At 38.7% G+C, this 27,002-nt stretch overlaps 1 protein-coding gene across 1 annotated transcript; it reads right to left on the bottom strand.

The window, feature by feature from the left end:
- Window positions 1–908: 908 nt before the first annotated feature.
- LOC135471927 (chromosome-associated kinesin KIF4A-like) lies at window positions 909–26,912 on the bottom strand. The gene is made up of 26 exons (XM_064751372.1): window positions 26,832–26,912; window positions 25,278–25,528; window positions 24,390–24,583; window positions 23,648–23,737; window positions 22,740–22,906; window positions 22,120–22,334; window positions 21,309–21,484; window positions 19,885–19,967; window positions 18,493–18,693; window positions 17,030–17,138; window positions 15,256–15,453; window positions 14,473–14,576; window positions 13,673–13,817; window positions 12,232–12,342; window positions 11,863–11,946; window positions 11,254–11,370; window positions 10,653–10,796; window positions 8,478–8,534; window positions 7,782–7,882; window positions 7,084–7,133; window positions 6,119–6,198; window positions 5,366–5,536; window positions 4,554–4,646; window positions 3,905–3,982; window positions 2,766–2,855; window positions 909–1,297 (listed from the first exon to the last, which is right to left on the bottom strand). Exons 2-26 carry the CDS (start codon window positions 25,510–25,512, stop codon window positions 1,001–1,003), a joined length of 3,390 nt encoding a protein of 1,129 aa, XP_064607442.1. The 5' UTR covers window positions 25,513–25,528; window positions 26,832–26,912; the 3' UTR covers window positions 909–1,000.
- Window positions 26,913–27,002: the final 90 nt, after the last annotated feature.

Here is a 27,002-nt window from a genome sequence, read left to right as displayed (position 1 = left end):
GACTCCAAAGCTTGATTTTTTCTACCTTTATCAGTTTTCGAGATATTGCAGTTTTATGAGTTGACTAAGAATAAGAATAATAATTACAATAATAATAATAATCCAAACGATTTCAAGAGGTGTCCCGCTAGGATACTAGCGTGGAACCCTAATAAATAGTAGTTTCCTTACTGATTGATGGGAAAGACAAATAACAACATGCATGTATTCACCTAAGTTGCCCCACCATGAAGATTGGCACACACTGAGAGCTTTTAAGAGATTCAACTCAACTCGACCCTTGCCCTGGGTTGTAACCACTTTCGTTCGCGAGATAATGTCCCAACTCAACTAGACTTATTATATGTATGTAGTTCAATCAAACATGGCCACAGGAGACTGTGCGCAATCAGTTTAATTCAGGCGAGTTGTGTTTTAAGGTGCAACATGTATACCAAGCCTTAAAGCTTTCAGTGCATTTGATGTCTGAAATTTTCTACATGCATAAATGCTTTGCCAACTTGAGCCAGTAAGCATTTGATTGGACAATGATGACAGTCTGTTAAGTTCCTGGAGGATGACTCGAGTCATCAGATCAAGACAGAAAACAGGGTGACATATGTTGTGTCTGACCCGATTTCATGAAGCAGGGACTTTCCATCCTTTTCAAGATGGACTGGTAAAGTTTCTTTCAATTTCGAGGCTTTTCACTGTTTTGATGTATTGGAATGATTACAAATCCTATTCATTTGCCAAACTGGATACAATAAAGGGCAAAGTACTACCCCTTAAGTAGACGCTGAAGTGTATTTTGAGCAGTAATTTTGTTAATACATTCATGAGGGAAAGCTGTCCAGCATGGCGTGTCAGCAAACGTCTCTATACCATGTGCTCTGTGTGTTGCTTTGGTTATTGACTGTTCCTACTTGAAAGCTGACATAGTTCGGTGATGGTGATCCTTGTCCTGCTTAAAAGCTGACCTGATAAGAAAAACTGTTAATTTTGTCAATCGCAGACCTGCTCAGTCCACCAGAGGACTGAAGAAGCTGCCTGAGTGAAGATTCAGCAATCTGCGTCTTTTCTTGATGCCACCAAGTATAGAATCTTCACTGTCATCTGCCGATTTTTTGAAGGAAGACGAATCTGTAAACTCTTCTGAACTGTTTAATTCATCAGGTTGTACAGCGGACAATACCTGACGTTTCTTCTTTGTCTGCCGGCGAGTTCTGACGGAGCTTTTCTGCTCCTCCTCATTACTGATAGTCGTGTCCTTATCAGCCATGGAGAAAGTGGTGTTCAGTGTGCTCTCTGGGTCCTTCTGGGAGGAAAAAGAAAAGCTCACATTCAAATCAAAATGTTAAAACACAGCCAAGTTGATTTTTCTTGAAAATAGCTCCCGATAGAACGAGCATTAAGTACATGTACAAACATAAGCATGGGCATATCGACAAAGTTTTCTGACTGTATTTTGAAAGAACTGAGATTTTTGCTTCTCCTCAATCACACATTTTGGTTTGATGTATTTATAAACAAAGAAATAAAACATCCACTCAATTCAAGTATAGCATTTATACATGAACATGTACTTTCCAGATAATTTTAAGAATAAAGCATGTGACCTTTAACCAAGACCAAAAGTACCATGCCTTAGAAATTACTTTTCCTCTGAAAAGCAAAGTGAAGTGCTAGAAAGCCCAGTCAAAGCAAGGGATTTTGACACCATTCTGTCATTTTCCTATACATGTTACTTGTAGTTGCATTCTCCTAGATACCAGGATTTTCAGAAATTAGATTGTGGGTTTTCATGCTGTAAACCGACCAATCAAGTTGATTTATCTGTTGAACCAGTCAGGTTCCATGTCACAGTGTTGAGTGTATGGGTTAGCACAAGTGAAAATAAGGTAACATATTGATACTGATACTTATACCAGGACATCACCTGGTTTGGAAATGATCCTATGCTAAATATGTAAAACTTACTTATGCCAGTTTATGAACTTCATGTAAGAGGCTACAAAATAATCTGCACACAAAATTTCAGCTAAATTAGACAACATTATTCAGCAGTCATTCGGAACTAAAGAAAACATTAATTGAATGTGTGCAAAACTTATGCACGGATCAGACTGGTTTACAGTCTTCATCTGAGATTAAACAAAACATGCAGACAAAATCAGAGAATTCTTGGAGCAGTTATTGCATGGAATGAATGACCATCAAAATTAGGGAGACTGTTGTTTGACCTATGGTCTAACATGAAAGCTTTAAAAAGGAAATGCATGAAGATACAATACACTAATAGGATAAGTCAGTACATCATGCTTATGTCCAGTGGAAAGCCCACTATTCACAGTATCTTAAACTGGTCACAATTTTTACTTGTTTTTTAATTTTTTTTAAAATCCATTAAAAGTTTCATGGTACAAAGTTTGATGCAGCATGAGCAAGTCAAGATTCTGGAGAACAGTGACAAATTTGGGTTAATCATGCTTTCTAATATGAAAGGCATTTTCAATATTCAGGTCCGTCTCCAGAGGTGTTCTGGTAGCTTTGCCACAAAGAGGATGTTTACAACATGTACCAGTACTACCTCAATCTTATCAGATTTTCGTTCATTGCGTCGGGGACTAATTGAGTGGATGAGTGAAAGAGTAAAGCCTATGCCACAGTCTAGGCTAGGTAATTTTAGGATAGCAGCATGTTTCAACCAGGTGCTGTGTCATCCTTTAAGCAATAAATGGCTTAAATACTATTCATTATAGATCGCAGAGTTGTATTTATTTTACCTTCATAGCTACAAAGGGGGATCCCCCTGGGGAAGTGATGTTGGGCAAGAAGGACACCCTCCTGTCATGATAAGCCGCTAATGACAGTTCCTGAAAACACAGAACACACAGATTTTCAACCTATGGATACCCTGTCTACAGTTCAGAGCTAATTGAGTTTTGGTAGATAATTGAGCTTTGGTTACTTCAGCATATAACACTGCATGAAAATTTGACACATGGAAACAATGCTTTACTGAGCCAGAAAGGGCCCTTTTTTAATAATTTACTTTATGTTGAAACTCGCATTAAAATCACATTCACACTGTGCAATTTGTCATATCAAGTTTCGAATTGGTTTATTTGAATGGAAATAGGACGAACACTAATTACAGACTACACATTTCGATTTGTCCAACTCCAAAATGCATGAAATAACCCTTGTCTGGCTTCCCTAGACTAATAAAATTTGACGAATTAATAGGACAAATTGCAGTGTGATTGAGGCTTAAATAAAGATTATGTAGGAAACACAAAAACTATTCAAGTATTTTCTGATATTGTATTCTTGGTTCCTTTATCACATTCAACAAGTACAAGGCTTTGATTTCCAGGGGCCCGTTTCACAAAGCGCATTATTTGCTTGTAACTTCCATGGCGACCAGTACTGTGGGTATTACAATGGTATGGCAGTTTTGTTAACTCAGCGTAATGTGCACTATGTGAAACAGGGCCCTGGTAACTTGTACATATACATGACCTTGCTATGGCCACTACAGTCTGGATGGGGCCTCCGTGGATCAGTCGGTTATTGCACTAGCGCAGCGTAGTGACCCAGAAGCCTCTCACCAATGTGGTCGCTGTGAGTTTAAGTCAACCTCATGCTGGCTTCCTCTCCGGCTGTACATGGGAAGGTCTGCCAGCAACCTGCGGATGGTCCTGGGTTTCCCCCAGGCTCTGCCCTGTTTCCTCCCACCATTATACTGGTCGCCGTCGTATAAGTGAAATATTCTTGAGTACGGCGTAAAACACCAATCAAATAAATAAATAAATAACATTCTGGATGTCACATTTGAACAGTTTCGACATTAACAAACCATAACGAGATTCAGAACAGTCTGATAACATTTTGGGAGGGCCTTCAAAGTCTGTGTACTAACTTTCTGCAGTCTCTCACACTCCTCAGTCTTTTTCTCAAGCTTGTCATGAAGTTCACTCAACTTCTCAATTTCTCTGCCCTGAAAAACAAAGACAACAGGAAGCATTTGTAAAATTAATCCTGATATAATCTGTAGACTTTCTTGGGTGCCACATTATCAAACAGACCGTCCAATAGAACTTGCACACATCTGGTCCTAAACATTCACCTTTGATCAATGATGTTGACCAAAGTTTCTACATTGTATAACTGCATTGATACGAATACTTCATTAATATGAACATGGTCCTGATAAGAGGGTATGAAATCCACAGTACATTATCACATATTGATCATGAAGGGCTACTGCAGCTAATCCAACAATAGCTGGACTCTAACAACAACCACAATGACAGACTTGTGATAAACTCATTGCATGGATCTGTCTGCTATAACTTCATGAATTCAAAATGTGTGAATGACATTAAAATGAATTATGCAAACTAGGACATCCAATTCAGATTTTTGTATTCAAAGACCATCAAGATCTAGTTTACAAAATTAAAAAAAAAAAATTTGCCATTTTTGACAAACAATACTGCTACCCACTTGTCAAACTGAAATAATAACAGATCCTATAAACCCAAACGTAATATTACTTCTCCACTGACCTGGAACTCTATCAGCTGTCGTGTTTTCTCATCCTGAGATATATTGGCCTTTGCTTCTTCATGTGGCTTGGCTTGACGTAACAAGAACAGAATCTGAAAGTAAACAATGAAAATCAAATTACTGTACAGCTAAACTTGCTATCACAAGACTTTATCAGTCGCTATATAGTCCAATTTGTCTACTATTTTGAAGCTAACTTTCATAAATGGAGATTAATTACATTAATACAGAGTTGATTCACAAATTTGCGCACACGTATATCTCTCAACATAAGTTCATAACCTGTAAAATCCACTTGGACTGGCGAAGAAAGAAACATCAACATACATATAAATTATATAGATGTTTTCAGCACTTTTAACATGGGGGTGGGTGTGGGTGTGGTGGGGGTGGGGTAGGGCAAATCTGAACATCTTGCAGCTGCTCAAACAGAACAGCATTCAAAAAGGACTGTTTGCAGACCCTCTGTCACATTCCCTGGAATACAGTGAGGCTGATTGTGCAGTACCTGGACCTAAAAACAGGCCAAACACGCGTTGAGAATACATCGAGAATACATGACTAACTCAGCTTTGGTTTTCAAACTATTAATGACATCACAGACAGACTCTTACACACTTGTCTTGAAATTTGTACTTCTGTGTATTAGCAATGTATTGTACTGTACAGTGAAGTCAGGGAATGGTTAACAACCACCAGTGCAGGTCAGCTGGACAACATTTCTCTGACCACTGCTGTACTCACACTCCCTATAACAGCCTAGAAATGCTGAGTGACGCCTCATTTGTCCCTCTAGAACTTGCAGGGTTACCTTGTTCTCGTATCTAGTCTGCATCTCTGTCATCTGTCGCTCATGCTGCTGCCTGGCCTGTTTCAAGTCCTCCTCATACTTTGTGGTCACTTGGGAGATGTTGTTGTAGTTGTCCTTGACATCATTCAGCTCTCCCTTGGCTACACCAATATCAGCACGAGCACCCACTGCCTGCCATTAACACATCAGCTCTTAGGAAATTTTTTGTCAAGATTATTTATTCATTTATTTGATTGGTGTTTTATGCCGTACTCAAGAACATTTCACTTATACGATGGCGGCCAGCATTATGGTGGGAGGATAACGGTCAGAGCCCGGGGGAAACCCACGACCATCCGCAGGTTGCCGACAGACCATCACACGTACGGCAGGAGAGGAAGCCAGCATGAGCTGGACTTGAACTCACAGCGTTGTCAAGATTAGGGATATTTTGCGTTCTGAACACAGGCTGCCGATCTCCTCAAATAATCACCTCTGTACAATAATTCAGAAATAAAATTGCAAACACATTCCGACTGGAAACTGACAGGGTTGTACTATTACGCTGTATTTCTATATGTAGCTTAAATACATGAAGCTATGACGACAGCCAAATTGTTTAATATTAACAATATTAACGAGTGCACTTTAAAGGGATATCTCGGAATATGTGTACAGGCTTAAAGTATGATATGAGACATACACGCATATATGTATGATTTTGACCCTTCTGCTTTATCTGAAATGGTCTTGTGTTTGAAACACAATGCCTACCTGTTCAAGCAGGAATTTCATAGCACATTTAGCCTCGACCATTGTGTGAATATTACTGTAGGTGTCTTTTTCTTTGCGTTCTGGAAAAATACAAACAAAAAAAAAAAACTTCAACTTACATTTTATTTACTTGACTGGTGATTCATAAGCACTCAGAAATACTTCAATTATGTGACAATAAACAGATCAATAGGAAAGCAGATAGAAGCAGAAAAACATACGTTAACTGGCCAGGTACAACAACAACAAATCTCTTGACAAAAAAAAAAGAGGTTATCCTCTCCACCAACTATGCCGACAAGGGGATAACAAAACAAGTTAATATTAAAACAAAAAGTCATAAATACATTTTAGACAGCCTAAGTGCACTACAACACAAGATTGTTGGAATTAATGAAACCAAAAACGGTACAGAATCTTACATGAATTTAAGTTTGGCACACATGAGCTTAAGACACGACTCAACTCTAATGATCCTGCAGAGTTGGTCCCAGTCGTTAATAGGCATGCAACTTCAAGACTGAACTGCATACAGAGTAAAACTAGTTCTAATTCCATCATGCTTTTAGTCTTATGACTCAACCCAACAGTCAGGTTGAGTTGGGTCTTGACTTATTTATTTATTTATTTGATTGGTGTTTTAATCCGTACTCACGAATATTTCATTTATACCTTCCCACGTACGGCCGGAGAGGAAGCCAGCATGAGCTGGACTTGAACTCACAGCGACCGCATTGGTGAGAGACTCCTGGGTCATTACGCTGCGCTAGTGCGCTAACCGACTGAGCCTCGAAGGCCCCCGAGTTGGGTCTTGAGCTCTGGTGTATGCCAAGCTTTACAGGGGTAATCTGTGGGATTACTGTTGTGGGATTTGTGGGATTACTGTTGTGGGATTTGTGGGATTACTGTTCAAATCTTGGTGGTTTCCCTTTGTAACCACCTTCAGTTGACTGATTACTACTAACCATGCTCCGCATCAACTATTTTGTCCTGCAGATCTGTGATCTGGGCATTCCTGAAACACAAAATGTTCACATTTCATTTTCACAAAATTGCAATTGAACTTTATAAACTGCAACACTTTTCAGCTTTGAATACTCTTTGGTCCATAGGTAGAGTCAGAGATTAAAGCAAGTCTTTGAAGATGCGCTGGCAGTTAAGGTGTGTAAACCCACTCGACTCCACCCTCACTATTCTTTCCCAAACTGGAATAAATACATGTATTTAAGGGTGTAGTTGGACTTGGTAGGCTTACATACAGTATATCCTAATTGGTTAATCTTTGTAATCTAATCACTAATACTTTTTGTACATGTAAATTTATCAGGTGTGAGGCAGAACAGAACCGAGGAACAGGTCAACTGCAGGCATGTTAGCCATGTCAGCATGTGCAAAATTACAGCAATCTCTTGGTTAATTATTATATAGGCTAGCACACTTGTAAGGAAGGTTTTTATTTTTGATTTACACAAATTACACTTTGAAAAAAAGGTCTCAAAATATATTGAAAGAGAAAAGTGATGTGTACCTGTTACAACAACTTTGCATTGTTACTCCCCTATATAATACATTCAAACTTAAAAGTAATAATATACAAGCCATCACTCCAATCTCATTCCATTCAAAGTATTTCAATAATTACCTTTTCATCTGTTCATCTCACCTTAGTCCTATCTCCTGTTTTAATGTTTCTATGTGTTTTTGGATATCTTCTATTTCCAAACTTTTTTCAAATGAGTCTCCTTTTCCAGTCCAGGCCATCCTCTGAATATAAAAAGCACGCTGAATTAATGAATTAAACGAGTTGTTGCATGCGCTACTCAGATTTGTTTCTCATACATAATTGGGTGGTGAGAAAAAAAAACTTCTTGCATTTCATGAACTTAAACAAATTAGGAAATAACTTTTACTTTTGAGACATTGCAATGGAATGAAAATTTAACGGATCAGACAATCCTGGAGAAAAACAATCCAAGGCAAAATATCACGTCAAGGGACTGGTATTCCATTTCTTAGTTAAATTTATCGAGCTTAAACTGAGTTAGAATTGAACATTTGACTGAACAGAGACATATAGAGAAACCTTAACGAAAAGCAATTGCAAGCAAGGTTTCACAAGAAATTGTGAAAGTAAGTAAGAAAGAAGTATGAGATCAAACCATAGAATTTGAATGAAGATAACATGCTGAAACAAAAACTTGAACAAATCCACAAACGGATTGGCCTGTACAAAAAGTAATCTCATGCAAGGTGATCAACACTTCAAGCAGACCTCTCGCTGACACCATGCAAGTTGGAAAAACTAGGAGAACATTTCCACAAAAGAAAAGGCCATTCTATAAAACACAAGAGTACTTGCATTTTGAACATATGTGTTTGGCCCGTGTGGTTGGTGGTGACAAAGTGACTGGCAGCGCTGTAAGAAGAGTTAGTTATATATGCACAAGGACAGCTTTTGAGGGGAAAAACAAGGTAGTGTTCCAGATGGACAACACCAGCTAGTTAGAAAACCCTTGGCGGTCACAGTTGGAGGTTATTACACACACAAAATTGCTCAAAATTGGCAAATTAACACAGAAAAAAAAAAACAAAAAAAAAAAACACCCACCCTAAAGGACCAGTGCACACATACAAATTGTCTGTTACAGCATGTGTCACTCTCACCGTGTTCTTGTAATTAGAGGGGTTGTAATAAACTTACACCCTCTATCTGCAGCACACAGAAGATTGAACATTGCTGTAAGTTCACAATCTGTCAATTAGCATAGATTTCAGCTTTGTATGTCAAAATAGGTAATATCTGCGCAATTGCCTGGTCTCTTATAAAAACTAAATGACTTGCTGTCAGATTAGGACACGTGCGCCATAAGATGCCACTTTGCAAAATAGTTATTTGCCTTTCAATCTGAATGTAAATGTCTTACTCCTTCTATCATATGCACTTCCTCAGTTAATCATGTAATGCACACAATGTTGTCTACTACCTCATTTACAGTCTATGTAACATGTGATGCACACAATGTTGTCTACTATTTCATGTACGGTCTATGTAACATGCAATGCCCACAATGTTGTCTACTACCTCATTTACAGTCTGTGTAACATGTGATGCACACAGTCTTGTCTACTACCTCATTTATAGTCTGCGTAACATGTAATGCACACAACCTTGTCTACTACCTCATTTATAGTCTGTGTAACATGTGATGCACACAATCTTGTCTACTACCTCAATTACAGTCTGTGTAACATGTGATGCACACAGTCTTGTCTACTACCTCATTTACAGTCTGTGTAACATATGATGCACACAATGTTGTCTACTACCTCATTTATAGTCTGTGTAACATGTGATGCACACAATGTTGTCTACTACCTCAATTAGTCTGTGTAACATGTGATGCACACAATGTTGTCTACTACCTCATTTACAGTCTGTGTAACATGTGACGCACACAGTCTTGTCTACTACCTCATTTACAGTCTGTGTAACATGTGATGCACACAATCCTGTCTACTACCTCATTTACAGTCTGTGAAACATGTGATGCACACAATGTTGTCTACTACCTCATTTACAGTCTGTGTAACATGTGATGCACACAGTCTTGTCTACTAGCTCATTTACAGTCTGTGTAACAATGTCACAAAGTGAGGACTTACCCCAACAAGGGCACCCACTCGAAGGCAAAGCATCCAAGCATTTTACTGTTGTTGTTTTACATATCAGATACATACTGTTTCAATGTGTGAATATACACTGTTCAAAGCAGACTGGCAACAGACAGTTCTTGCATGTTTAAGACCTTCACTTTATGTCAGTCCTATGGTTGGTACTGAGTCAATAGGATTATCCTGAATAGAAACTGTTGTGTTGCCGCTTCATTAATATAAAAGTCGGCCGTACGTGGGAAGGTCTGACAGCAACCTGCGGATGGTCATGGGTTTCCCCTGGGCTCTGCCCGTTTCCACCCACTTATTAGTGAAATATTCTTGAGTACGGCGTAAAACACCAATCAAATAAAATAAATAAATTTTAAAGTACAACAGTAGATCCAAATCAGGCATGAATGAAAACCTCTGAATGTCTAACAAAACTCCTGCAGGTTTATAATCTTTCTTTTTTTCCCCGATGGACTTTCCTATAAGTGGGAATAGCAGCACAAAACCAATGGAAGTAAGGCAGAAAAAGAGTGGCCACATTTGAAGTAAGTTATCACGTGGAAACAAAAATTTGAACTAAGACACAAGAAAGGACAATGAGTCTGGAGGATCAAACTTGAAGAAAAAAGTCATCCCAAGCTTGGTACAGTATCATGTCAAGGGATTCATACAGTTAACCAAAGATCACGATGGAACCAGTATATCCCCCTACTCCCACCACCTTTTGTGTGCAGTAATGTGACGTCTATCTCTTGGATCACTAATTAATCAGGAAATAATCAGTTTTGCCTCTTTTGAGTAAAAATTTAGGTTTATTTACATTTTGAATTATGCTATAAAGTAAACTTTTCAAGATGTGTATCTGTGGTACCTTCTTGGTGGGGCCCTCATCCAGCATTTCCTCCAGGTGTCTGAGCTGACCGGTCAGTGTCTTACGGTCCTTCAGTAAGCTGTCTAGGTGATACTTGGCCTCCCTTACACTGACACGCACCTCTAACTCATGGTTCAACCATTGCTGTAACACACACATGTTAAAACACAGTATATAATCACCATAACTGACAGCGGGAGGGGGTGGGAGTGACTTTTACATGACAATTTCTTGAAAAAAGATTATAAAAGAAGTTAACTGACTCAGTGCAATTTTGCAACAGCTGAACATGCACCCAGAATGTGTAGGCCTTTGTTTAGACCCCGTGTTAAAAGACTGGATGCGTCATGCTGGCATGCTAGCCACCTTGTCCACAGTTGCCCTTGTAAGGGCATATACATGTACACGTGTGTAATAACCATAGAGTGAACAGAAAGGCCCAAATGTGTAGATTATCACCATTAAGATTTATCTGCTAAATTGTACGGAATCCATCTTCTTTTTCTAAATTGGAATCCATTACAACAGAATTATTACAACACACACAGAGGTGGTTTAATTTCCCAAGTTATCACTCCTATATAAATGCAGAGTTACTTACTCGAACCCTGTTACCAATGTTTGAGTTGTCATATTTCTCTAGTTTCTTTGATCTCTCATTCATGACATCTTTGTGTTTAGCGATGGCTTCCTTCAGTCTTCTGTTAGCAGCTGCTGCCTAAAAACATTTGGTAAATCATAAATCCGAAGACATGACATCTCACTGCAGACTATTACAATCGCCACAAACATATCTCTTACTGGAGCCGGCACATTTAATGTTTTGGATATTTGAGTAGAAACCATTTGAGAGCTCTCAGAAATTAACCTCACAAACACAAATCTTTACAGCGTACTGGTAGATCAAATACATGTAACAGGTTTAGTGGGAAGTATGCCAATTGTAGTCTTTATACACCCCTAAATGCACTGGTCATTTGCCTTTTCAAACACATCATTATTTAATTATTTACTCAATTTGTAACCTACAGAGAGATCAGTAATATTTCACCTATACAAACCCGTGACTCCACATATCTAGCACAAATTCTGGTTACTTTCTTCAGTTTTGTCGACTAATTGTGAACAGTACCCTCTTAGATTGCAAACTGTGACTATCTCAATTACTCAGGTCTACTACTAGACTGTTCCCAGTGCAGTCTGTTTATACCTCCTCAGCCTTACGCTTCAGGACAGTCTGCTGGCGCTCATTCACATGTTGCAATTTGGCAATTTCACACTGGCGTTTTCGGTCCTGTTAAAAAAAAACAGAAAACAGATTGGACAAAAAATTAGCACAGCCTGCTATTTTGGGGGGGATTTTGACATTCACCACATCAATGTCACACATGTACACCTTCTTCAAAATGTGATTTAATTATTACATTTATTTCCAGATCCTGTAACAAAAAACGCACATCAAGAAAATACACTTCATTCCTGAGTGAGGATTATGTAGGGTTTGTGCAGCCACTGGTACAGAAGGGTTTACACTACCACAATGAGAGCAGATCATCAGTGGCTGGAGATAAACACTTGCCTTCTGCATCAACTGTAATACTTCTTTATCCTTCTGCTGTTTCCACTTTCTGAAATGTTCAGCATCTTCCTTCATCTGCTTCATCAATTTCACTCTCTGCTGTTTCAATCCCTGAAATCAGTGATACACAGAAAGTGAAAGGATCCTTTCAAATTGACAATGATGAGACGTTCACACATTGCCCTACGTAAGCGCCTTTGATGAAATATTTAACGTGATGTGAAGGGTACTCTGTGGAACAGGGCTCACACTACAGTTCCAAAAAATTTACGATGAATTTTATTCCATGTTAGTGAAGTCCTCAACAACAAAATCCTTGGGAGTGTTCATAAATGAATGTCCAGATGAATTGGGCAGATTTGGCCTCAAGTAAGGCAGTTATGCTGGAATGATGTCATGTGTGTTTGAAAGTATGTCATTTGTGGCTGTACAGTATCGATGGGTCATGTATGACATCACAGCTGGCAAAATTGGAAACGACAGAAAACTGTTGTTTCTGTAGTATCCTCCGAAACAAACAACATTGGCCTTGGTACACAACAGTTTTTACAAAAACAATTCAGACTATCTCCATCCTTATAAATTTAATCCTGCTTTTATGAAATACAACTTCTGACACTTGACTTGCTCTTAAATATCTTCCAACTAGGCCACTTTCTAACAGGAGCTATACCAAATGACAACAGCAACACAGAGGAGTTCTTACAGTACTAATAGTATAATAGACACCATAGCCACATAACACACAGGCAGATTAGTTCTGAGTCCAATGATCTCAGCTACTAGACCAAAATTATTTATTTATTTACTTATTTATTTGATTGCTGTTTTACGCCATACTCAAGAATATTTCACTTATACGACGGCGGCCAGCATTATGATGGGTGAAAAACCGGGCAGAGCCCGGGGGAAACCCACGACCATCTGCAGGTTGCTGAGAGACCTTCCCACGTACGGCCAGAGATTAAGCCAGCACGAGCTGGACTTGAACTCACAGCGACCACATTGGTGAGAGGCCCCTGGGTCATTACGCTGCACTAGCGCGCTAACCAACTGAACCACGGAGGCCCCTAGACCAAAATTAGCTCAAAATCACTTAAAATGATACTGGAGACATACACACAAAACCTAATCCAAACACCAAAAAAGTCAAAGGTTTTTACTTCCTTTCAGCCTTCGCACCCTCACCCAATACTTGCAATTCAAACTACAACGACCAACACACTGAAAATCATTTAAGATTAATTGAAAATTTAAAATCAAGTCTATTGAACAGGTCACTAGATTGTTATCTAATCATACATTTACAAAGTTCATTTGTTCTTAAAAACCCTTACTAAATAATATCCATCAACACATATTTCCTTTACTTTTGTAAATAAATTTCTATGTTTTGGACAAAATGGGTTTGTGAATCATGTTCAGGAAATGACTTCCTCACCTGTATGTCCAGGTTGAGTTTTGTCACTTGTTTGTCACTCTGGCTTTTCAGCTTGACAATTTTGCCTTGTTCTGTGAGTTTTTTCTTGAGACCGGACATTTGCTGCTCCAGCTCCTGCAACCGCTTCCTCCTCTGTTCACTCACTCTGAGACACAAGCACACACAACATCACATTTCAAGCCCTTAATGGTCATTGGCTCAACATTATCACATCACACAAAGCAAGTACAAAAAGCCTGGAAATAATAAACTGGTGTATGACATGACTGGCAAATTTTCCACCTGCTCACATTATTAAACGTCACAGTTTTGTCCTGTACCAAACAGTTAGTCTCTGTGAAGACGTTACCGCATGCATGACACTGTCCATGTCCTACAAAGTATTTCCAGGCTTGTACAAAATGTCAAAGGACTAAAATGATGACTGACAGGAGTAACAATGGCTGTAAATCTATCAAACCCTTTGGAACCTTACTTAAGGCATGCTTACAGAATCATTGGGGGATATAAACATACAAAATAATATGACCAATGGTAATGACTGTGCTTAAATTACACCTCCCTGAGTTCATTACAACAGATTTTCTCAAGCCGACGTGAAGAAATAACCTAAATATAAAAATAATAATTCAACAGAATACTTTTAGAATAATTTCAGATGAATTACAGAATGCTGCTTTATAAGTCATTGCACAAACACCTGTTATCACAGGACTTAAATACTGATAACTCTATGGAAAAAAAACAGCACCTTTATATATGTACTTGTATATTTATGTATACCTTCATACTTCACTTACTTATGGGCGGTAGAGTTAGTTTTGGCATTCTCCAGCAATTCGTGAAGTTCGTCCTTTTCCTTCTGGAGGTTGGCAATCTCATTTTCCAGAGACTTAGTCGTGTTCTGAAATACAGATCAAATATCCCTGTCAAATGTCGGAGGTATTTTCTGTATAATCGGATATGCTGCACAACTGAAAAAGTTGTGGGCAATGAACGCTCAAATGACCAACAAGTTAGTTGTTATCTTTTAAGACAGATTGCCTGATTGCTCTAGATAACTCGTTCTGAACAATGGTTTTTTTTTTCATGTTTTCTTTTAACTTTAACTTTTAAAATTGATATGGCAGTATATTCACTTTTGTATAGTTTGAATCCATTAAGGAAGTGACATCAGTTTATAGGAAAACTCAGGTTACAAACAAAACCAGTCAACCAGTCAACCAGTCAACCACACTCAGCTATGGCCCTGCTACCTGGATGACAACTGGTTAGAGTAGTAAATCTATTGTTTTTACTGGATCTGCATGTAATTCACAACATATTCTGCTGCCGAGAGGTTTAACTAAAACCAAAACACATAGGACAGCTGATGGCAGCTCATAAATACCACCACGTACAAACTTGTCAAAATAGTTCTGTGCGTTCTACATATAATTCACAATTTTGCTACATATTTCAATCTTTGTAATTAGGATATGTACCTAAATCTGGACATTAACCCCTGATGGTAACAAATTTTGAGTGTAAACAAAAGCTGAAGAAAATGAACATCTACTTTCACCTCCTTGACTATCGCTTACCTCATACTGCATTCTCATTGACTCCATCTTATCTTCGTTATTAGACATCTGCTTAGCAAGCTCTTGTTTCTTCTCTAACAGTCGATTCAGTTCCTGCAACTCCCTGCCCAGCATGGCTTGACGCAGGGCATACTGGGTACTAATGGCATTAGACTGGGGAGTGTTGGGTACATCACCACTGTCTGGGGTATCTACATCCTGAAGCATACAGTATATACTACATGTAACCAAAAAGAAGTCTTGTTTTGGTTTCATACAACGTCTATTAGTCTGCCAAGCTGTTATTTCCAGTTGTTTCTGTTTGAGCATTTCATTGATGAAGTTTAGTCAATGAGAAAAAAATCTGGGCCATACCATCATCTTGATCGCGTTGAAACTATCCCATACCTGAGAGCAATTATTTGAAACTTGATTGATGGGTGTATTGTTAGTACAGTCGTTGTTACAGGTCAATCTGAGTTTCAGGAGAATCAATCAACTTTTCATGAAAATTTGGATTTTATATTTATTTCTGTTATTGAAATTGAGTTTACCACTGAAAATATTCCATTTCCAGTCACAAAACTGAGTTTTAAACTCAATTTTACAAACCGAATATCAGTTCGTAAATACGACTTGTATGACTCAGTATGAATTAGGCAGTGTTCTGGCCTGAGGTCTGAAAAGTAGAAAACATAATTATCTAATATCAGGCAAAATGGGCCTGTTCCTTAGAGCAGGTGAAACATACAGTGAATCAACTTCCATGTAAACCTCGGGACTGCTATGTTATCTATCAGTCTTACCTGTTCCTTTTCAGTTTTGCTGGACAGTTCTGCAAACACATCCCTCTCAGAGTCATCATCAGACTGCAACATAACATTCTTCATCATTACAGTGTGCCACACAAAGCTGAAAAAGCTTCACACTCTGATCTGACCACGAACAATAATATTTACAGTTATTAGTTTATTGGTAAAATACATTTTAATGTGTACTGGAGAAATTTTATACCGTTAAATGTCATGGGATACAGGACGCTTTATATACCTGTAACCAAATGAAGCTCATGATTCCATATGTACTTTATATGTACTTTGTCAGCATAATTTGATTCCAGTATGATAAGCAGAGCCGACATATTTATAGTCACTCTAGTCAGCAGAATTTTCCGAACCAATATTAACGGCAAAGCCACAAAATGCAGACTAATTGTTAACTCTACATCTTTTGATGGTTTAACACTTAGGCTGCATTTTGTGGCTTTGTCTCCATACCTGTATACACGTATATTTCTGTAATGTTCACCATGAAATACTTCTCCTCAAGTTGCCAAAATAATGTGCCGAGATATCGAGTCAAAACAAGCCTCCCTTTTTTTTTTTTTTGAAGTTACACTACTCGCATATTACATTGTACTTATTACATTAGATATTGCAAATAAGATTGCAAGTAAAATGACTTCGCACACACAATTCAGTATTCATACACATCGGCACAAGTCTGAACATGCCCGTACAGTCACATTTCACGATGCAAAGCTAATTGTGTAACAAGTCCTGCTTGCTTGTATCCCATTACAGCTGATCTCCAAAGCAGTTACTGTATTCTACCTCAAGTTTGGTCTGTGAAAATGTACTTTCACAAGCCAAAACAGGACTTAAAATGATACCTTTGATGCCAACACTTAAACACTCTTCAGTGGCCCTATAAGGTGGTTGAATCAAGTAAAATGTTTCAAATTAGATGAAATAGCGTAAATTCTTCACTGCCGGAGCGAAGCTGTTGTCCTCACCTCGACACTTTTGAGGTTATCTGTGAGAGTTTTGATCTTGTCCAGCTGCTGTCTGGCCTCAGGGTTTGACGTGCCATCAATACTTGAGCTCAAAACCTCCAAATCAAGCCTGCAGAATAACAAAACATACGAATATTGCATTATATGCATTGTATTTGCTAACGGCTTATAATCGTACAATCAAAACAATGTTGAAACGCGACATACCCATGCGACTGATGACTGACGGCTGAAGAGGCCTTTAATATGCCCATATAGCATACACTTTATAAAAAGACTTACTAGAAATTCAAAAGACATAATCTTAAATATTTGCCTACTGTGCCTGGAGGTTGTAGCAGAGTGGGAAACCGTCATGGCCTACAAAACATGGTTCACAGCAACACTCAAAATAGCTTTCCCTGCTCTGATGTCGCAGTTCTTGTCTACTGCCATGTTCCTTCACACACTTTGGAATAGTCTACTATGGACAGTAAAACTTTACTTAAAGTAAAACAAGTTTTTTGACTTTTCAATTTGTGGACATCTTTAGTCTGCTTTGTGATCCAAAATAACCAACTGTTATAACACTGATTTGCCTAAAACCCAAAACAACAGGCGGTTTTGATACAGGAGGTGCAACTTACAGGAGAAGAAAACATTAAAAAAATGACACTATAGGCTGAAAAGAGCACATTTTTTTCTATCTGGTGGTGCCTGCTGCATAATTTTGTGATTTTCCTTCGCCATATACGTAAAGCTTGAAAACGGCAAAGCTGGCATAAAACGCTGAGTCCATCGCCTCCTCCATCTTTAACATGCTGTAATTTATGCTGGGGGTGTGTTGCCTCCCAGCCAATGAGAGTCGTTAAAACTGCCGGCTTGTTCGTGTAAACTTGGAACCCACGTCCAATATTCTGGTTTCCTTCTGGGAAGAAGATTTCTACCGGAAATGTACGAACTGCGCTTCGGAGGTATCTGACGGCAATTCTCCTCCTAACACAAAAGACTTCAGAACTAGTTCTTAGGCAAAATGGAGTCACCTACAGCGGATTTTAGTGCTAACTTTATATATAATTTATCAACTTGAGGTACATATTAGAACTTTTTTTATGGCATGCACCTGTGAGGAAATGCATACTCTTTTCAATGGTATTTGACATTTAAATTTTCTTCTCCTTTGCAATGCACCAATGCGGTCACTGTGAGTTCAAGTCCAGCTCATGCTGGCTTCCTCTCCGGCCGTAAGTGGGAAGGTCTGTCAGCAACCTGCGGATGGTCGTGGGTTTCCCCCAGGCTGTGCCCGATTTCCACCCACCATAATTCTGGCCGCCGTTGTATAAGTGAAATATTCTTGAGTATGGCGTAAAACACCAATCAAATAAATAAATAAATAAATAAATCCTTTGCACTGTCCTGATATGTCAGTCAGGTAACTGCTTCTTGTCTAAACAAGCTTCTTAAGTAAGAAAAAAGGCACTGACCCTGAGTGTTGTTTAAGCTCCTGAATCCTGGACTTGAGCTTGTCGCGGCTCGCCTCTAACGCGATCACTCGCTCACACATGCGTGTGCTCTGGTCTACTGAGTTCTGCAGCTCCTTACTTAGTTTATTGTTCTCTTCCATCAGCTTTTTATTCTTCTCCAAGAGGTTTTTGTAATCTTCCGAGCCTGACTGAGTACTTGAACTGCAAACAAGATGAGTTACATGTAAGATTGTGAATAACAATGTTTACCCAGCCCTGCTTTTGATAATCAGACAATATCATACATGTTTTACTCAGGTATCCTGCATGTGGCAGACATGTATGTGTGTGTTGATTACATTATCTCCCTTGTTTGCCTGTGACAACAACAACGTTGCTGAAGCGATTCCCTAATGCATCAGCCTTCTGCACTCAAGTTCATCCATAGATCATTTGTGGCTTAAATTTGTTACACGGTTACTCAATGACAGGTTATGGAAACATTTGGGGTCAGCAATGACTCGTCAACAGACCCAGTGTATTTTAATCAGCCGTCGTTAAGTAACTACATGTAACGGAATATTCAATATTCAGAGGGTATTATATAGAGTTTTAATTGTTTTATAGCCCAATTATACATTATACAAACAATGCAATAACACATCAAGAAACAATGTAACAGACAGATGGACAATCCACATTCCCAGTCTTGATTCATATACAGCTCAGAAGAGAAGAGTGACCTGTGAGTTTTCTTCATTGTTTACAAATATCAGGCAATTATGGAATGATGTATTATACCCATATGGACGGACAGATTGACAAACATCAATCTGACAGGCCAAAAATAAAATAATAAAAGCGCTCAACACTGAAAATAGAGAAAGAATTATTGTAAATATATTTCAATGATACAATGGTTTGATCTGAAAAGTTCACAGATATTTATTCAAACAGGACTTCTTCGGATTCTTTGAAAAACAATGGTGACCTAATGGTTAGAACGTCTGCCTCAAAGTCTGGAGATCCTGGATCAAAAAAATGGTACTTTTCCTGAACTATAAAAATGGTACTTGTTGCTGCCTCGCTTGGCACTCAGCACTGAAAGATTAGAGCAGGTGAACAGGACTAGTTGCCCTGGAGTCGGTATAATGTGACTGGGTGGGGTGTCATGCCGGGTGTCTTGATACTTCAGTGGTGCCACCACTTTGGTGGCATGGACTCACCCTGCCAAAGACACAGTATATGCACCTAATGACTCCTTGTCGTCATATGACTTAAAATTGTTAAGTGTGATGTTAAACCCAAGAATACATACATACACACATTTTAGTAGTAAAGTATTTGACTATCACTTGTTTGATGATCAAGTGTTGCATTAGTCTTAGGTTGCACGATGTTGACTGTACATACCTAGTGTTCACTCCCACATCATCTCCACCAGGTAATGACATTACACCACCTTGACCAATCAGCTGCAAACGTAGCTGCTGAACCTACAACACACATTGCCAGGAGGTAGCAGTAATCCATCATATGAAACTGTAAAATCTAAATAATAAATGATCACAAAATTATGAATAAAGCTCTGATGTTATAGTTTAAAATCATTTTGAGCTTTCTGCTGAGCCATACCACGTATCCAGTGGACATAGCTTCAGTTTCCCTTCGTAATTTTACCAAAAACAAAATCTGCCAGATTCCAAATGGAAGCGATATATGTGGTATGTCACACTCACACACAGGCACCCAGTCCCATGTGGACATGAAGTGAACCACATCCAGTAACAACGTGTGTGAATGACATTGTCGTCCCTGGCTATTTCTGAGAAACCAACTACCATGCCAGCAACTGTAAACTCAGTCTGTGTACAATAGTTAGCATTTGGGCTGCTGTTCACCTTCATACCCTAACTTAACGCAATGAAAAATTTCATACACTCGCACCATTTTGACCCTGGTGAGTGGGACTGTTAGCTCCAGCTTCCTCCCCTATCACATATATATTGAACGGGTTAACCTCTAGTTTGTAAGGTATGCTATGTGTTTATTTGTGCCTCTCTGCAAATTATCTTTAAATTCTGGTATTAATGGCCACTTGTCCCAAAACACACATTTCCTGGGCATTTCTTCATGTACAGGCCCTACGAAAAATAGCAGAGTTGGCGGTAGTATCAATCAAATTAGTCGCGAATCATACACAGCAGAGTTGGAGGTAGTATCAATCAAAACAGTCCCATATCATACACAGCAGAGTTGGAGGTAGTATCAATCAAAACAGTCCCATATCATACACAGCAGAGTTGGAGGTAGTATCAATCAAAACAGTCCCATATCATACACAGCAGAGTTGGAGGTAGTATCAATCAAAATAGTCCCGCATCATACACAGCAGAGTTGGAGGTAGTATCAATCAAAATAGTCCCGTATCATACACAGAAAAGTTGGCGGCAGTATCAGTCACGATGGCAACTATACCATAAGTATCCATGCTTCAGGGCCGCATGCATAATTCAAGTGTGCGACCCTAGAATATTAACACTAAGATGCTGAAAGAGAAGAGTCAACCAAGATGCGGTCTGTAGCGCGGACATTGAAGATGACTTGGAAATGAACATTTTAGAGTTATTACATTAGAAACCAGAGTGTTATTCAACATAGTTTATGCAGGAACTAAACAATTTTCAACTCAACATATGTAGGGATTCTACTGCGAGCACATTTTGATGACGTAAGATTCAGGAAGCTGCATTTTGATTTTGACTAAGTGAATTTTAGTGACACAGGGTGTAATGATGTCGAATTTATGATGTTTGTCTAAGTACAGATGGTCATACCACTTGTTTGAGCCTGAGGATCTCTGCAGCCTGAGGATCTCGGTTGACTATGGGCTTGTTCTTGATCTTCCTGGCTCTGTCCGCATACCTCAGTGTGTTCAGTGTCTCTTCCATGTTAGAGTCCGCAGGACTGATACAGGCCACCATCACAGTATGACTGTTCCCACCCAATGCATCTACAGCAGAATTAGCAGTATGAGTTATGGTTACCTTCGCAGACCATTGCATTTTTCTTTTTCAAACCTTTCAAAGTTGGGGATTCAACCATTATCCCACATCAGACAAAATGCTCTTGATTTCATTGTATAGCAACAGTCATGTGGGGAATGTGTATATTCCGGTACACTGCAGCTGATGCTGTAGATTGACTAGGTTATCTCCCTTTGTTTGGCTGTGAAAACAATGATGTCCTCGAGCAATTCACCGCTGCATCGACCTTCAGTGCTGAACTTTTGCACGATAAATTCATTACACGGTCACCGAATGAGAGGATACAGAAATATGAGGGTTTCTGGCACCATACATTTGACGCCTCGCCCAATAAGAGGGTTACTAAGGTTACCATACACATCCATGTCCTAACTAATAATGTAATGTAACTAATAATGTTCATGTTAAAGGCCTCAACATGTCATGGTATGCTGTCATCAGACATCACGCTTGCACAATGTCACATATCACCAACACCTGGTCTTCCACCCCATGTTAAATCTCCAGCACGGAATTACAAGGATAGCTGATTATAGAATCTTGACCACATTTCGGGCTAAATCCAGGTGTTTTGGACAAGTACGTGCGGAGCTTGGCTTACCTTGTAGTATTCTTGTCAGCTTAGAATCTCTGTATGGAATGTGGTTTCTCTTCTCTGTGTCATCCCCCAGAGCACTAATCACATTGCCCAAGGCGAGTAAACCTTTGTTAATACTGATGCCCTCTTTGAAGCGCTCCCCTTCAGCTTTGGTCCTTTTGGCACGTTCTGAGCCAGCCAAATCAACCAGATGAAACTTCACATGACAGAGATCATTGCTGAAACAGAACAAGGCCAGTCAACACTCACAGGTAAAACAAGGAGACAAAAACCAACAAGTAGTTAACTGTTACATGTACAGAACATAAACGTTTATATACAACATGCTTGAGTACACTGGCTTCAAATACGTTAAATTTCACCTTAAATTGATCTTCCAGGAACATTTCGTAACATTTCATGTTCAGATCCACAGCTAAGAACTGAAAGAGACTGAATACAAATCTAGAAAAGTATATAGTATAACAATTTTTTTTTTTCTCCTAGCATGTGCAAAAATGGAGTGCATACTGCACGCTATTGTATTAAAGATGATGCATGTACAATTTGTTTTCCATAGATAACTTGATTGGGAATCATCTAAACAATAGCTGTATCAATTACACTTCAGTCAGCAAACGTACTCATCATCTAGTTTTCGCTGATCTATATGAATGGTAAAGATGGCATGGGAACGACTGGACGTGTTGTTCATTGCTGTTGCCCCTGTTGTTCGACTTCGGGATCCATTCTCCAGAAGCTGCATTGTCTCCAGGTAGGAGTTTACCCCTACCTCTTGCATTCCCTGCAGCTGTAAAAGCACCACAAAAGATATAGCTTCAACATGACAACCTGATACACAGTAAATGATATGAATTTCTCCACAAAAAGTTCATGAAACATTATTCAGTAATTTGCTAATCACAAAAAAAAAAAAAAAAAATCTCATGCTCATCCGCAATGTTAATACAGCTAGTATTACATTTTATTTCTTTGACGGGTGTTTTACACCGTACTCAAGAATATTTCACATATACGACAGCGGTCTAATATTAGACAACATAAGTTGAAATAAGGGCAATTACCTTACAGGACGTCCTACATTTAAGAGGACTTAAAAGAGCAACTGCATGTACATCTGATAATGAGTGAGTGAGTGAGTGCTTGGGGTTTAACGTCGTACTCAACAATTTTTCAGTCATATGACGGCGAAGGAATCCTTATTGTGTATGTCATGTGCCTCCTTGTTGCACGACGGATTTCCACCACTCTTTTATGTAGTGCTGCTTCACTGAGAAGACTTACTGAAGGCAACTAAGCCGTCCCGCCCGAGCCATAACACTGATACGGGTCAACCAGTTGTTGCACTATCCCTTTCATGCTGAACGCCAAGCGAGGAAGATACAACTTCCTCTTTTAAAGTCTTAGATGTGAGACTTTAGGTGTGACACAGGATTGATCCTGGATCTACCGCTCCCGCAGCGGACCCTCCACCAACTGTGCTATCCGGGCCGGTCATCTAATAATGAAGGTGACAACATAATGACTTTACCTTTATCCCTCCTCCAGTGTCCTCCCTGATCACAATGGGATCTCTCTTGGCAGCTGAGGTCAGAAGATCTATCAATTCCTCATTATATATCTGAAATCACGTCAGAAAATCACGTTTTGTTAAGTGTCACTAAATGTAAAGCTCATTCTACTACAGCACAATCGTCAAGTATCAGATGTTCTCAGAGCACAATTTACCTACATGTATACTGTACATGCCAATATTTTGGCTCCATTCCAAATGCTCACCGTCTGTTTCCCAATTTGCAGCCACAAATGTCCAAATTGGTGATATATTTCCCAAAATATACAAAAGCAAGGTTTGTTTGTTTGATTTTTGTTAATTTTAATATATCTACATTCTCAACTTTTTTATTCTAAGTTGGTGACCTAGATAAAGTACCAGTTTACTGTAAAGTGCATACAAACAAGTACTTAAAAAATAGTTTCCTGGTAGATTTTTCCACATAATATGCAGCTTTGCACTAAAATTTTCCCAACTGTGAGTCCTGTGGATTATGCCCCGGTTCTGATTTATTTTTACATAAAAATTTAATAAGTGGGTTTCACTTGAATTTAATGGTGGGGGTACACGGTCAACTAGAGAAAATGTAGGACTTCCATCTATCAAAGCACTAAAACTTTCTCATCATTTAGATGGAGTAAAAACAAAATATACCAAAATGTACATGAACTGACACATCTGTCACAAATTAACATGCAAAGTGAATTATTGAACAAACCTCTAAATACGACACTCGGACATCAAACTGAAATCCATCCTTGTCTTCTATCCCCTTGAAGAGATCCCTTACAACTCTGGGGATAACCCCCATCATGAATTCATCCCCACTCAGGGAGTCTTGATAACCGCCACCCATTGTGAATGTCTTACCACTGCCCGTCTGACCGTATGCCAACACTGTACCATTGTATCCTGAAGTCCAATATACACATACACAGCACAAAGTTAAATTTTTTTCAACATTTTCTATAATAATCCAAATGAAAGAAATTTTGGACTAACTGAAGTTAGGGGATACATGAAAAGGTTCTATAAAACGAAGAATATGGTTTTAAGGAAAATTAAACTAGATACTGGAATCGGTATGGCAAAAAAATTAGAAAAAAAAATTTTCATTTTCAACGCGTACTATAAATTTCTTAATAGCCCATCTATTTTAGATATATTTTCCATCAATGGTCAGAAATGACATCACTGATGCACATACTGGAAATGAGGGACTAGCACCCCAATTGTGGCATTCGCACCAACAAAGTTGTTTCGAAGGCTATCACCGTTGACATCACCACAGCAGGCTACTTATTTTCCATACTGACTGCTGAGGTCTTAGGTAAACTGTAGATTAAAGCCATTTTTTACACTCCAATAAGAAAGCTGAGAAGGTGTTTTGTACTGTTTGATGACGCTAAAAATCCCTACCATATAAGTTGTATTAAGAGATATAAACCAACTGTTTCATGTACATGTATCCTTTAAGCATATTTCATTTATCAAATTAAGGTTGAAGTTAATAGCAGTAATTCCGTAAAAACATAAATTTTACATTACCTGTACAATATACATATAAAACAATACATATATGTATAATTCAAATCTAAGAACCCACCTTTAAACACATTTTTCACAAGGGATTTGACTGACTGGTCATACACCAGCTCTTGAGAGTCCTTAGGTTTGAACACATAGTCGTAGGTAAAAGCTTTGTTCTTGCCGATGACCAGCTGTGGTTCGTCCTGCATGAACTGCAGACATTCCTGACACCCTTCAGATAGCTCTTTCTCTATGAGGGGACGGCATCTCACCGCCACCCTCACAGGAATAACTTTGTTCTCCTCTGGCATTCTCACCCCCACTGACCTACAAAGACAGACACAATACATTGACAAAAAAGCCTATACTCCCGTTAATCTGGAGACAAAATCCCAATCCAGGCACGTTAATGAAAATCAAAATACATTTAAGCACTGATATATTACACGTATGATGATTCATAACCAGTATGGGTTTCCTACACTTCATGGTCATAAATTCAAAATGCCATAAAATAAATGGCAAATTAATTGGTTTTAAGATTGTGAATGTGTGATCAATATTATGGCTTTAGATTTATCTGATTCCTGTGTTATGTCCTACGGTACTCAGGAATTTTTCACATATATGATCTCAGTCAGTTTTATGGACAGAGCTATAATTGTGTGATAGTTACAGCTGCAACAACAAGCAATATCTCTGAAAGAAATCGCTGTTCCGGGCTTTGTTCACCTACATAGGTCTAAAAAAGTTTTCTTATTGTCTCTTCTTAATGTACATGTAGGATTATGAAAATTGGAGCAGTACAAAACTGGCATGTAAAGAAATGAAAACGTCATAGTTTTCTGAATGTTTTCAGAACCGACAATCAGTTTGACATTAGAAAATGACATTTATTATAGGTCACGTGGCTTTAAGCATGTCTCTTGACATTACTTTCAAAATTCTCAAAGTTATTTTCTGTCTCACTTTTTATGAAGGCAAAGAATGTAATCAAAATTCAACTGTGGAGACACAATTCTGCTTCCATGGTTAAATCTTGAGACAAGAAATGATAGAGAAATCAAGTTAGGCAGAAGAGTATATTGAAACCATATCAAATCTCCACTTTCTTAAAGAGATACCCGTTATGAAGTCAGACTTATAAATAGCATACTGGTCAATCTGGATGGACCAGGGTGGAGGAAACTGGCGTAAACCAGGCACTGTCTACAAATGCAACTTCACAAAGTTAGAATTAAACTGAATAGGCTAATTTTATCGACAGTCAACATTGTGTTGTCTGCGTTTGAACACCTAATTTGCCAATGGGCAGTTGACTAACTACACTGACCAGCGGTCCCTAAGTATGGTGTACGGGTGTCACTTAGTATCACTGTTCACTTCCATAGACAAGAGATTTCGCATTTTAGACCTGAAAACCAGGCTGGAGTAGAGAGCATTTTATGTAAAGATCTTCAGCGTGAATTGTCCAACCCGAAAGGCATCCAAGCAACAGAAGTCCGTTGACAGCTTTACAATTACCACAGTGATTATGCCTGACTCTTCTCCTTTATACTGTCAAGATACTTCACATGAAATACGATCACAGCTGCAATCATGAAAGAGAAATAGCTTGATTTTAACTTACTTGTCGTTGGTAGCATTCACCACGTTCAAACTCAGCGCTAAAATTATCCAATGAATGGTAAGTCATCGTTACAGCGCCATCTAGCTCACTGTGTCAGGGGAAGTAAACATTGAGGGAGCTTTAGCTGTTGTTAAAAAATGAACGTTTTTCTTTCTTTCTTTTTTTTGACAG

Source organism: Liolophura sinensis, chromosome 1 (assembly GCF_032854445.1).
Source record: "Liolophura sinensis isolate JHLJ2023 chromosome 1, CUHK_Ljap_v2, whole genome shotgun sequence".
In the NCBI taxonomy this organism is placed as follows: domain Eukaryota; kingdom Metazoa; phylum Mollusca; class Polyplacophora; order Chitonida; family Chitonidae; genus Liolophura; species Liolophura sinensis.
This window is presented reverse-complemented; position numbering and strand designations above follow the sequence as displayed.